The sequence below is a fragment of the Pelecanus crispus genome, chromosome 9 (assembly GCF_030463565.1).
Source record: "Pelecanus crispus isolate bPelCri1 chromosome 9, bPelCri1.pri, whole genome shotgun sequence".
Classification (NCBI taxonomy): Eukaryota; Metazoa; Chordata; class Aves; order Pelecaniformes; family Pelecanidae; genus Pelecanus; species Pelecanus crispus.
Window position 1 is genome coordinate 6,885,605 of NC_134651.1, and position 14,389 is coordinate 6,899,993.

Consider the following 14,389-nt stretch of genomic DNA (forward strand, 5'->3'; position numbering starts at 1 on the left):
GAAAATCATCATATCATTACCCTTTGGATAGCTGCCTTAATAATCTCACACCAGTGTGGGGAAAAACACCGTTAATTTTCGTTGATCCCCAATAGAATTGAATACTGCTGATAATTCCATCTTTAGAGATGGAATGTACCATGGCTGTTGAAATGTGTTGTTATTTAAAATAAAAATAAACTAGAGGGGAATAAACCCACCGATTAATTACAGTGGTTAAGTTTTGAGCGGATGTTTATGCTTTTCAGCTTGCTGGAGATAGGGTCCCGCTACTGGTGGCCGTGTTTATCTGTGAAATGGCACAGAGAACAAGCGGCAGGCATTTTACTAACTCTGCATAAAATGCCAGCGAGCTTTGTAGGTACGCATTCCCTATAATCTATTTTCTTTTGTCATAACAGATTTTTAAAATTGCATGTATTTCTTCAAAATTGTTACGAAGATGCCCGTCTCTTTGGGTGCTTTCAAATTAATCTACCGTGTTTGCAATTAAACAGAGAAAGAATGCTTTCGGGTTTCAGTTGCTCTTCAGACGGATGTGATTTAACTAAACTAATGAACGCACATCAGACAAGACAAATTCCAGACTGTTTGTGCCTTGACCAACCATCTGTGCGCATACCTCCAGGTACTGCTCATGTCTCAAGAGGCTTTTCTACACGAACAATTATTACCACTCCTTTTTGAATTCAAGTGGCAAGCCATGGCAAGAGTCTCTTGAAAGCAGCTATATTTACCGCTCTGCTTTGCAGTCAAAATATAATTGCATTATGTATGTTTTAATTAATCTTAAATTTCAACGTGTGCTGTACAAAATACAATAGGAGAATGGGACTGTGTGTAAGCTCTTTCATTTCTTGGTGCAAACACCAGCATCAACAGTAACGTGCAGAAGAAGCAGTTCTCATTCGGAGCCTTCCTAGTGGGCCATGTACTCATTTTAAATTCTTAATGTCTGAGTATGCGTGTGTACGAATAAGTCTATGGGGGTGTGTATACATATTCTATTTGTACACACTAGCAATTTTTTTCCTAGTTATTTTTCTCTCTAGTTATTTTTGAGTTTGTTCAAAATACCTCTGGAAAAAGCATCCATTTCTTCAACTGTATAATGATCAACAATTACTTGATTTGACATACCAGACTTTGATATGGTTCTTCAATTCCATATACAAACTCCTGGAAAATAACAAATGGTTCCAAGAATATTTCTTTTTATGGAAGAAGAGTAACGTGTGCTGCAGGTAATGGCTGCTGCGAATACAAAAAGATTTTCTTATTCTCATTGCATTTCGCTGTATTTCTTTCCAAAAGTGAGATTTCTTCTAGAAATATTTGAGTCTTCCCTGTTTCTGGGGCCTGCGTTTCTAAAGCCGTGTTTGACTTCTTAGTGGTGCGAAGTGGGACTCCCTCTGACATGAGCACATGATTCCATACATATTTTTTAACCATGGCAAAAACTTTTTAAGCAACTCCTACTTCCTCTTGTCCCGGTTATAACAACACAAGTATTTGAGGGTCAATATAGCGCAGTGGATGGGGGAACCCATCTGCGTTCAGACTAACTGTGCAGATGATGGTGGAGGGCTTGGGCTGGTTGTGCTGTTAGGATGTGGTTTGGAGGATGCAGATCAGATATCACAAATATTTTCCTTCTGTGGTCAGGGAGTTGCCAGTGTCTGAACATCCTCATTGCAGAACCTCGTTTGCACTAGGACAAGCCAGGGAAAACGGCTGGTAGGGAGGAGAAAGAGTCACCTTTTAAGTGACGGCTGGTCATTAGATCAGTTATATCATCAAAAGACTTTGACTTTTTGATGCCACACCTGAACTAGCTTTTACCATTGTTGTGAACTACCAAGGAAGTTCCTGATGGGTTGGATTACTTCTCTGATCGGTGCATCAACCGCTGTGCAAGAGAAGATCACCCATTCCATACAGAATGGTAGAAGAGTGGCTTATATGATACATACATATATATCTATAAAAATAATGGTAGAAAAGAGCTCATATTAGACTATATAACCTGATATTTTTTTTTAAAAAAGTAAAACGTATGGTTCTAACACAAGCCTCTCCTTCTCTCCCCAAACTCAATTGGATGTGTTTTACAGTTTTGAAGAACTAGTAGAGAAAATTTCTGTTTCAAGAAGATGACTTTTTGTTGGGTAATTGGTTCTAACACAAGCCTCTCCTTCTCTCCCCAAACTCAATTGGATGTGTTTTACAGTTTTGAAGAACTAGTAGAGAAAATTTCTGTTTCAAGAAGATGACTTTTTGTTGGGTAATTGGTTCTAACACAAGCCTCTCCTTCTCTCCCCAAACTCAATTGGATGTGTTTTACAGTTTTGAAGAACTAGTAGAGAAAATTTCTGTTTCAAGAAGATGACTTTTTGTTGGGTAATGGATTTGGTCATCTTTGAAGCCACTCTCAGTGCCTGAGCTGTCTTTACAAGGAATGCTTTAGGTTAATTTTCTTCAGGGGGGACTGGACACGTGTGTACCATACATGCCAATACCATCTAATTTCTGGGGTTCATTATAAAGGCAGGATAGCTTATGGTTACTGATCGTGACAGCCAGACATTTATCCTAAATTCAGGAAGGGAAGGTTGAGCACCAGTGCACCTCTGGCCGCCTCTGATTGTTGCCCTTGCTGAGTAGCATTTGAGCTTAACGTCACGGAAGGCAGTCTGAGAAGTGGATGGTCTTGTTCAGTGACGCGGCTCATGGCCAGGAGGTCGCTGTGGTCGTAGCTGGTTTGGGAGGTGACTGGGCCATGGAGAAATTGCTCGTCGTGCCTGAGGACAAATCCTGTAGAAAATCCGAGGAGTTTTTGTTAGCTTGTTTATTAATTGCTGCATGTGCCGTTTGGGCTTGTGTGTGTGTGCATGCACCGTCTACGTATGAACTTCAGCATGTTGAAATTGTAAGTTGTTTTTTTGTTGCTTTTTTTTTTTAGGCTTGAAAGAGACAATTCTTCCTTTTTAAAGTTTTATACTGCATGTGTTTCAAATCTTTTCTATAGTAATGCTAGGATTGAAGGTGGTGTAGCTTCTTACTCTTTGTGCCGTATGTTCTTTCCTAATCAGACGCAATAATCCTAAGCACTGCACGAGTGCAAATGTGCTTTTAGTACTGGATTTCTCTTGTATATTAAATAAACCAGGATATGTAGCTCTACTAGGTGTTGGAAAGCTGTCTGTCATCTTTGTGGTACAACTTTTGTAATTCCAGATGATTCCGATAAAAAAGCAGAACACTTTGTTCAGTAGCTTTTAATGGTCTGCTGCAGGGAAATAAAAACTGAGCCTTTGCAGAGAGCAGTCATAGGACTGAATATTCAGAACTCCTCTTGCTTTTGCCAGGTTCTTTAGATTTGTCTGCCATAGCTGGAAGAAGTTCTTCAGCTTTGTAAAAGACAGAAGGTGGAAAAAATCACAAAAAGAAAAATGTTCTTGGCTTATAGCCCCATTAATAGCATGGGTAAAACCTTCTAGGAAAAGTAGGACTTGGGTATCTTGATGTGGTTCACACTGCTTTTGGAATTTCAGGAGAACTCTGACGTAATCTGTTGGGTCATATTAATTCACCATACATGGACATTGGTTTTTAGATATTTACACTTTGTTCTTCTGTGTGTTTTAATTTTCTCTGTAGTGCCATGTGCAACTAATTTATGTATTACTAATTCACAGATTGAATTAATTTAAAGAAACAGTCATCTCCGTGATCAGTAGAAGACTGCAGTACTGAATTGAAAATCAGGTTTGTAACAGTAACTTGCAAACATCAAAAGGTTTGGAGGTTTAGCTTGGGGAGAGAAACATCAGACTTGGATGGTTATTTCTTCTTCCTTGCTCTACAGCAAGATGGGAAGCTGTGATTTCCCATATTCCTGGAGGTAGCTAGACAGGGAGATGGAGCCTCTCGCTCCATGTTGGCGTTGCTGTGGCCCGTCCCAGCCAAACCTAGGGAATGTAGACGCACAGGAAATATCTTTTTTTAAATTTAAATATAGTCAGCTTTCTAGACAAAACCCCAAATTTGAGTTAGTACCTGAAAAAAATGCTGTGGGTTAGTATTTGGCAGTTCATATTTTAGCTAAGAAAGAGTTCTCATATCCTGAAATGTGACCTGGCTCTTTGAGTCCTTGTCTGGTGTTTTCATCCATCGATGTTCCTGAATTTACAGGAAAAAGAAAGTGCTTGTGTTCAGACCTTACCTTCTTTGTATTAATCAAGTTTGCTTATATGAGCATCCCCTGAGGTAGGTTTTAGGAGGGGTGTGAATGCATGGTGAATAAATCTGTTTTAAGTAGGATGGATGAGCAAATAAGCTTAAAAAGTGTGCGAAGCCCGTTTCCAAAGGTTTTGGCTTTGGTGTGAAGTCTGCCAGTCTCACGGTAGATGTTTTAACCCCGTCTCATCTAACTCTGCATGGAGTACCTCTATGTGAAATACTGTTTAAAAAAAAAATGCCTGTGGCCAGCTGTGCTTTGTAGCCAGTACTGTTGCTGGCATTGCCTGTGGCGGGGTCATACCAGACCTGACAAATAAAGGAAGCCCTTTTTATTTCGTTTTTGGGTTTTTTTCCCTTTAAAGTGAGGCAAGTGTAGACATGGCTGTAGTGACAAACCATTAATAAAGCAAAAGGAATGCAGCTGTAAAACTTTACATAATGACATGTAGCAAATAAATGTCAACATATTGGTGGTTGTGCCTGGAATGGAAATATTACTAGGAAAATATGTAGCTTCAAGCTACAGTCTGGCTTTTCTTCCTTAAGAAAATAGCATCGGTGTGACGCTTAAACTCAGTTAAAGCTGGGGCTTTCAGATTTGGACTAGATGAACGTGTCCTTTTTTTGGGGGAGGGGAGTATTGTTTTACATGGGTTTAAAGTAGTTCCTATGAGCATTGCATTATTTTAAAATAATGTTTGTTTATTTGTTTATATAGGAATATATATATGTATACATACACAAAAACTATAGATACATAACTACATGTGTAACCAGTGTAGTCTGAGGTACAACTGACTGTTGACTAAATCAGTCTGTTTCCACTGAAAGGTGCTAACTCATGTTCTCACTGGTGTTCAGTATGAGGCTTTTTCAGTACTTCTCTTAATGCCAAGTATTTAAGAAACGGTTCAAAAACTCATGTGTTCTCTTCTTCCTCATAATTTTAAACAAACAAACAAAACCCCAAGAAATCCAAATCACACTGTGCCACTCCTTCCCCTCCACCCCCAAAACCCAACAGCTATGAATATTGCTTGTGGACTTGCATCTTTCTCAAAATTAAAACCTGAGACTGTGAAGTAATGAGGAGCAAAAGATTTAGGAAGATGCTCCAAATTGCAAAACTTCAGGGGAAGAATGCATTGAGCAAAGCTTCTGGGCTGTGGGACAGGTTTCTGTAGCCCATGTAACGAGTGGGTCAGAGCTTTGAATGACTGACCTGGGGAGCCTTTGGTCACCAATAGGCCCGTGCCGGATCAGAGATCGTGATCCTGTGGGCTACAGGAGTCTTTAGCAAGTGTCCTTACTCCTTAGTCCATGGGTGTATGCACTGCAGGGCAGATTTTTCGGGGTAGTGGTGACAGTAGGATTAAAACACTGCCAGATTCTGGGACAAAGCAGTTGATGGAGGGAGGAGATGGGACCTGAAACCTGGCTGTGGATATACCATGCTCTTGACGACTGTCTCAAGCCTTCTGAGAACTTCTGTCCTGTAGTTGAGTCTCAAATAAAAGGAGGGATTTCATTTAAAGGTGGATGAAAATAGATTGCCTCCATTTATATCTCAGTGAGGTGATGATTAGAAAAGTGGTGCTTTCACGCGGATAAGAGCATTAGAAAGAGCTGTGAGAGTCATGCTAAATTTGGTACTGAGTTAAATTAAAATGCTGGTCTTGAGATGTATGGCTGGAGGTAACAGGGCTAAGTTTGCATGCCTTCTGAAAAACAAATGCACTTTTAGACTTCCAGTACTACTTAGATGTGAAGGGGGCCCGTGTAATAAGAATGAAAGGATAGGTGTGATTCAGTCTGTGTGGGCACCACCATCGCTTTTAAATCACACAAGTGGTCCTCTTCAGGAGCTGGACTACCAGCTCCTGGTCAGGCTGATGTTTCTGATCGTCAAGTTACTCTGCAGCTGATGGGATTGCGACGAGCTTTGGAAGAGGTTGATGAAAATGAGGAGCATGTATTTCAACTAAACTGTTGGTTTAGTTGTTAAACTAAAACCAGCCAACCAACCAAAATCTAAATTTAAAGGCTACCAGCATCTGGGGGCAGACCAGGTATAGGGGTGTTAGGTTTGCAGCATGCAACATCCAAGGAACCACATGCTCCAACCCTGGTGAGGTTCGCTCAGCCCTTTGTCCCTCCGGAGCAGACGAATTAAACTCCTAGTTTAAGGCTCTGTAGTCAAGTGCTCCATGTAAATACTAGATCCCACAACACTTTCCTCTAGAGCAGGGATTTCCCTGTTGCTCTTTGCCAAAAATTCCCCTCTGTGTAGTCTGGTGGTCTCTTGCCAGCTGATTACCTGGCTGTTATCAGTCACCTAGGTCGCAGCATTTTTTTTTTTTCGAACTTGAATTTGTGATGTATATGAAATTATTCAGGAGGACTTTGGGATTCTCTGGCATGAGAGGTACTAAGGAGGCTGCCTGATCAGAACTGGACCTGTAAATAAGGTTCCTTTGCTTAGGAGTTCTTGTGCAGAAGTCTAGATGAGCTATGTGATTAGGTCATCCACCTTATTCACTGAAGAACTGGATTATTTCCCCATAAAACAGTGTGATGGTACCCTTAATGCTGAATTAAGACTTGTTTTTACAAAGCAGTCTCGCCATGGTTTTAGTGATGCTTACATATCACATCAGTTAGCTGTGAAGGGGGAGGGTGTGCTGGAAGCGATACGCGATTCTTCACAAATCCTTAAGTGAGATCATCTTTTGTTGTCCTCTGTACAGTGCAAGGTGTTCAGAGCGTGGGGATGTGCTGTCCCTCCTGCTCCAGCAGAAACCTTAATCCTTTGGATCACGATGAAGTGGAAGGCAGGCAGCTGCTCTTTGTGTTATAGGTGGAAGTTCAGACTGTTTATAGGGCCCTAGAAAGAAAATAAAGGTGTTTGGCTTTGAACTGTGGCTATCGAGTGACACTGATATAACAGCCATGCAGATAATGTAGTTCAAGAGCTGTAGTAGCAAGCAGGATGCTGATTTTTTAGGAACAGAGGAAATCGCCCTCCAAGTGTCTTGGAACTTGCCTATTTCAGTGGTGCGGTGAGGGCTGGGGATTATAATCGTGGGAAAGAATGGACATCTGGCTAGTTGGTTTCTGGAAATCTTGCATGGAAACTTGACTTTCCATGCTCTTGACCTAACAGTTAAAACCTCCGTGCAGTGCCTCGATTTCCTGTATACACCCTGTTACAAAAGCAGGGGTCCTGCTTAGGTTGCTACCTTAATGGCAAAATCCATGCAGATGCCGGTGACCTTCTAAAGTACGAGTGGGTTTTCCAGGGTCTTTAACTGATGCTTCTCTTGCAGGATTCCCGTTGAGGAAAATTCTCCATGAATGTACGTCACAATGATGATGACCGACCAAATTCCGCTGGAGCTGCCACCGTTGCTGAACGGGGAGGTAGCCATGATGCCTCACATCGTGAATGGCGATGGATCGCAGCAGGTCAGTGAGCTTTGCAGAAAATGGCTGGCTTAAATAAACTATTTCTGCACCACTAAGGGAATTTGAAGATGGGGAAGATAGGGAAGATGGTTTTCCCTAGCACTAGGGAGGGCAAAGTGGTTCCTGGAAGGTTGAAATCTGCCCTTACACTGGCAAGACATTAAAAACAATGCTTTAAGTGTATCATTAAATTTAATGTGATTATTTGCGTGTGTGTTCATTGAAGTTAAAATAATGGGCTTGAAATAATGGCTATAAATGCTACATATTTGAGAACTTTGCAGAAAGTTAGTCTCCTGATATACTTGTGCTAGCTGTTGTCCAGACATCTTGCTAGTATCTGTGAGGAGATTTTAAGAACTTAAAAATGCTGAGACTGTAAAAAAGGGGAAGAAGGAAAGAAATTGACAATTGAAGACGAGTCCTGTGACGTCTGCTATTCTTTGCTTACCCGAATGTACTCATCTCAGCAGTCCTATGTATTACCCTGTGCTTCATTATAAGAAGCAGAAGTGAGTGGGCTTTTGAAGGAAGGCAAGTTTATAGTTGCTTTCAGATTTTTCTGGGAGATATTCTCTCATAAGCTTCATCAGAAGTAGGTAGAATGATTATAAGACCATAATGATGCCTTCATGTCAGGCTACAGCCTGGAGGCTCAAGTTGATAGTTGGTAGGTTCCCAAACCTGTCATCTTGGGTTAATCCTTTTCTTTGTAGAACATCTACCCTAGCAATTTTCTGTGTTAACTCAATTTGGTTCCCTCCTGATTTGAGACATTTCAGCAAAGTATTTTAACCAAGGTAGGAATAAGTTGTCCTTCATGAATCACTATAAAATGTCATTCTCTTAATACTCATTCCCTCATTTGTTCCTCCGTCCGAGCTGTGTTTTGAGCTGCACCAACCTCAAGAGGAAGAAAAATTTCCGCTTTTCTTGTAAGCTTCTAAATCTGTTTGCTTATCTGGGTTCTCATTGTGATACAGATTTTCTTTGCTGTGAATTTTTTTTTTAAAGTAATTTCTGCACAGCATGCTTCAACTTGAAAACATAGAAAAGAAAGCTTTTGATGGCTCTATTTACCAAGTCCAATACTAATATGCTTAAATGGAGGAACAATCTTATTGCTACTGGATAGGATAATTGTTCTTTAAATGTGCCCTTTCCTCCTTGCTGGAAACCATTTATCAGTTTAGACTGTCCAGTGGGTCCTTCTGTGTTACAGAAAGAATAAATGAAGTCTTCTGACCCCTCCTTTGAGATGGGGCTCTAAGTCAATCTTTGAATTTCCCCATCAGTGATGATTCAGCAGCCTTGCTGGGTGGATGCCTCCATTGCCTTTAAACTTGCTTCTCATCTGATGTTTTGGAGTAAAAAGAATTGCTGACATACTGGAAGTGCGTTACTTCTTGCTTTTGCTGTGCTATGCAAATATGACTCAGCAGAACAGTTTTGGGCCAGGTTCCTTTTCTGCATAAATGTTTGTTGGATGATGCTTGTAGACCTCATCACCTTATCTCTTCAGTACTTGTAGTTGGCATACCAGTTTTCTGTGAGACTTTTTTTGGCCTCTAATCTGCACGTGGCCTCATATGTTGCAAAGCTTAGCTGCCTTTATGCTTTATCATTTTCATCCTGATCCTGAAGCTTTAGTTGATGTCTTCACTTTTTAAAAGTACAGTTCTAAAATGGAATGAATTGGAATAAATGCTTGGTTTGATCTTTGCATATACTAGCAGCAAATGGGCTACGTTAATTGTTCTTAACGTGATTTTTTTTTTTTTTTAATGTAATGTAGAAGCAAATGTTACGTGTTTGTTGGAAGAGGTTTATCTTAGTTACTTGCAAGACAGGAGCAGCCTTCAGATTAGATTCATGTAAGAATGACTTCCTTGAAGATGGTTTCTACTACTCCATAAATAGGTGCTAGTTTTCTAAGGACATGTGCTTTTCCAGGTTGTAATTACAGTCTCCATTAGAAGCTGGTGGTAAGGAAGCATCATAGGTGAGCTGGTGGGAGACGAGGCACGTGGAGTTTTGCAGATTGCAGTGTGGCCAGCACGCAGACCAGTGCCTTGTGCTTTGGAGCTGACAGTGCTTGCTTCTGATGAGGTGCTCTGGGCGCGCTTGCTGTTGCTCACCCTTATGTGTTACTGGGTATGTAAAGCCTCAGCCACGGTAGAGCTGTGCTATGAGCCCTACCGGGAAACGCTGAGCTTCAGAGGAAAGGCTTTTCTCTAAAGACCAGTTCTTACACATGTAGAAAAGAGCAGGCAGGAGCTGGTAGAACACCTTAGCTTTACCAGCAGCCAGCTGGGGGCTGATGCAAAAGGCAGTTCTGCCAGTAAACAGGCCTGTCGTGTAAGGCAATTGCGTAGGAACGTTCAAGTGTTTTATCTTCCTGGGGATAAGAGCTGCAGAGCTGTACAGGGCAGAGCTAGGAATGTCTGTCTGCTTGACGGTAATCCCTCTTCTTTACACTACCCAAAATGGCATTTCTAGCACTGGCTTTTTTTTTTTAAGTTTCCCACACTTAATTTCCACTACTGCTGACTGTATTTAATGCTTTCATGCCCCTTCCAGAGCTGCTGCTTACTCTGTTCCTGCTTCTAATCCACTTGTAATTCCTGTGGGGATTCGGGGAGTGATAATTAACCTTTTGGTCCAAGAATTTCAATGGTTTCCTGTAGGTACTCCACTGCAAGCTCTAAAAAGCTTGGAGTATAAAGGGGAGGGGCAGCTCGCTGTGCCATAGCATGTCTGTACAGAATGCTGGGCAATTTAGTTTGGGACGTTTTATTTCGGCTTGGTTCGCTCACTGCACCTGCAGTGGTGTAGCAAGTGTTCTGCTTGCCTGCTCTTTGTAAAGGTGTGTTTACCAAACCCTGTTTTTTCACTATTTGGCTCGAGCCCAGGCACTGTACGTAGCGCTGTGCGTGCTTGTTCTTATCTTTTAGGGTCACAGGCTTTGAATAAGGAAGACGATTCAATGAGGAACAAGATTTGGTACCTTCCTGTAGCACAAGTCTGCGCACCTTGCAAGAGCTTCAACGCGTTTAGATGGGTTTTATACTGTACCTGAACAGCAGCTGAGCTGAATGAATGACCTTTGTGCCAAAATGTAGAGTTATTTCTTCATGCTTTCTGGAAATTTTTTTACGTGTACTTGTAGAAATGTCCTTTTAGGGGAGGGGGGGGATACTTGCACACTGGGAGGCTTGTTTCAAGAAGAAAAATGTTTTTAACTGGTACACGCCGAAGATACCCGAGTTGAGAAGCATCAGTCCATGAAAAATGGCTATCAGATAAAGGATGATGAAATTTCCTTCTGTTTAAATTTACTGACTTTTAAAGCAGATGCAGTAGTTGTAGGCATTTAGACTAGAACATATGGCAGATGAGTAGTGTTAGCAAAGTTGACCCATGGGCAGTGTTTGCTATCTAAGAAGTCTGTAGAATGAACTTTCCTGAAGGAATTTTAACCGAAGGATGTTGGTGGGCAAACTCTGAGGCTGTTCTCACAAATATGTTTCTTTGTGAATGCAGCAAAACACAGAATTTGTGAATGCAATGAAACCTGGAATTTGCTAAAACCTTATGAATCTTAAAATTTCTTGCTTATCAGAGCAATTTGTTATGCAGATATACTGATTTTTTTTGTGTGGTTTTTTTTTTTACTGCTTGTTTGGAGCGTGTTTAACTTGTGATAAATTAAGGAGTTCAGGATCTGTCACTTGTGGGCTTTGCTATCAATAGCAGTCATTGTAAACCGACTGAATCGCTTCATGCCTCTATTTTCTGTCCTATGGAAAAAAGGGATAGTTAAGCCCAGAACACTATTATCAAAGTATTAATTTTTAAAATTCGCTGTTTTATTGTTTAAGATGTAGCGTGTTCCCTGATTTTTCTTACTGAAGAGAAGTTGAAAGCATTTATCCTACCTGCTCCTGTGTGGCTGAGGAGGAGTGCATTCCAGAGAAGAATATTGCACACAGAATGATGTGAACTCTTTGGTCCTTCTTGTGGGATGGAGCTGGAAATTCATCAGGATCTGCGGCATAGTCTTTTAAAGTAGAATAGAGAATGGACCCAAGTGATTATTCTGGTTTTGGGGGTTTTGGTGGTGCTTTTTGTTTTGTTTTGTTTTGGTGGTGGGTTTTTTTTTTTTTACCCCCCCAAAGATGCAATATATTCCAAAAGTTATGCACTGTAGAAATTGTAAATACAGTAGATTTTAATAATTTAAAGCATTTGTGACGAATGTGTGGCTGGAACCCAGGTGGTGCCTATGATGCCGTGCCCCCCAGCTGTGTGAAGCACGTTATATCTGAACAGGGAAGGGAAAATTCGCCACATTGGAAAATGCTTAAGGCAGGGTGTTAATAAGCCAAAGCAGTGCAAGTGGCTGTTTGACCTTGGCAAGGAAGAGGTTCTCATAAAGTGGAAATATTTTAAAGCATTGGATTGTATTGCATCGCATGGATGCAAGTGAATGTCTTCCTACTTGCTGCTGTGCCCCCTGTGCTCACAGGTGATCTGCAGCAAAGCAGTTAGGAGCCGATGGCCTGTTTTGAATGTGGATTTTCTTCTGTGTGCTTAAAAAACACTTGTATAAGTAAACCAGTATGATGCAAAATAGGAAATAGCGTATGCCCTTGGTCCTTACCAGGTAGCATTTTCTGCTTTGTGTGAGACTGCTTACCCACAATGTATGTAGTTTTATATTCCTGAACCTGAGCTTTAAGCCTGTGTTAGACTTTGCTGGCAGGTTCATTAGTCTCTTCCCCTGCTCCCAGTAGGCAGTAGAGTTGGATAGTAGGAACGAGGGGGACATGAGTGACACGCATTTGGCTCATCATGAAAACAGCCTGGACAGAGAGCAATTATTGCCAAATTGAGTGTGTGTGTGATTACAAATATTTATAGTAACTATGCAACTTAGTAACATCAATCAGTCTTAACAAACGTTGTTTAAATAAGATACAATAACATTCTTTAATGCAAAATAAATGCCAAAAAAAAAAAAGTGCATTATGGAGATAGCAAGCTTTCTCTGAGGATGCAGCAGGTAAAGCTGGGCTTCAACACTGAGTGGATTAAACTGCTAAAGCAAACACCCGAGTACTTTTTAGGGAAAAGAAAAAGCCTTTGAGATTGTGCTGCTGTCACCCTACTTGCAGCTGTCACCAGCTTTTTGGATGCGAGGGGGCCAGGGGCCTGAAACTGGGCTGGAGCGTCCTCGGACCGCGCCCTCGTGATGCTGCAGGGCAGCAGCGTGGGCTCAAAGCGACTTTTCAAGCTCGCTCTCCTCTTGCTGCCATCTCATAAACAGGCGTACTTGGGATGATGAATGTTGGAAGATACATAGGGCAATTAAAGAGCATCTGTGTTTGTTTTCATTAAAATAAAGACGTTATCTTTAGACTTTTTTTATTGCTTTCCTCAGATTTTTAATTAAAAGTTTCAGAAACAAAGCGTTCTCGTGAAGATCCTTTGTGTAGAAAGGAAGCAAAAAAGCTGCATTCCAGGCTGCAGAATATGGTTTTGCAGTTTAAGAGGATGTGCGAAAAATAAATCTTTGAATTAGTTTGACATCCTTCGTGTGTATAAACAAAAGAAGTTGCAGTGTGCCTCGATATTATTTGTCCTCGGCAATTGGGACAAATCGGGGGCATTGGCTGGAAAATGCCCTGTATCTAACACTCCATGTGGGCTGGCTTTAATGGTTTGACCTCAACTCTGCAGCTTGTTAGTCGGTGCTTTGCAATTGCAAGCTCTCGGGGGTTATGCATGGCATGGGGTGAGTGCAGAGGGGTTGGGGTGGTGGGGTGGATTATGGGGGCAAACCCAGTACCCCAGCTTTGGGCAGGGAAGAGAGGCTGGGGCGGGGTTGCAGTGGGGGGCAAGCAGAGGGTTTTGCCCGAGGAACATCCTGACTGCTGCTCCTGGGTCTGAGGCCACCTCGGGTACACGTGCTCGTGTGCCCAGCATCCATCCTTGGCGTCCAGCCCTTGCTCCAGTGTTGACCCACACCAGTCGCACGTCGACTGTTCCTCTTCGCTCTTGGTATAGCTGCCTTCCCCCAGCAACAGCCCGTAAGTGCTTTCTTCTGCTCCAAAGGTGGCTAATTTGAGCATCAGTGCAGAAGAATGTCTTTTAATATCTTCAGAACTTCTTTTTTTCTTTTTTTTTTTACATTTTAGGAAATGACAGCTACAGTACTTTATTCCAATGCAATTAGTGCCTACAGTATAACTTTTAAGCCCATTCTGTGCACTGATGGTTACTGGTTTTAGCATGTGCTTTTCTGTGCTACCATAGCTGGAGGTTGATTTCCTCACCGTTCTGAGACAGCCTGCATGGCTGGAGGTGGCCTTTTCAGCTATATGCAGAGGCTTGGTGGCTCAGGGCCTTGGGTTCTCTTGGCCTTGGGTTGCTCCTTGGCTTTTAACTTTTCTGAAATTTTACTGAAGTGAATGAATTTTACAAATGTTGGTGTTTCTTCTGTAGCACAAAAAGACCTACTCTGAAAGTGCAGATCTGGTGGGGCTGCCATCATTAGGTGCAGGAGACCTACTTGGTTTAATAGAAGTCAAGCTCACTGACCTCCTTTGAAAATCTTTGTGCTTGTGTATGTATTTGAATGTCCAAATATCGATAAAACCAGATCGGTTTTGGCTTTCAG

The 14,389-nt window shown here is 41.6% G+C and overlaps 1 protein-coding gene across 1 annotated transcript in view; it reads left to right on the plus strand.

Annotated features, from left to right (window-relative positions):
* Window positions 1–7,596: 7,596 nt before the first annotated feature.
* The window catches only part of FNDC3B (fibronectin type III domain containing 3B), a 170,780-nt gene continuing 163,987 nt past the window's right edge, over window positions 7,597–14,389 (plus strand). Inside the window, 1 exon segment of the mRNA XM_075717148.1 lies at window positions 7,597–7,707. Coding sequence (XP_075573263.1) covers window positions 7,597–7,707 — 111 coding nt within the window.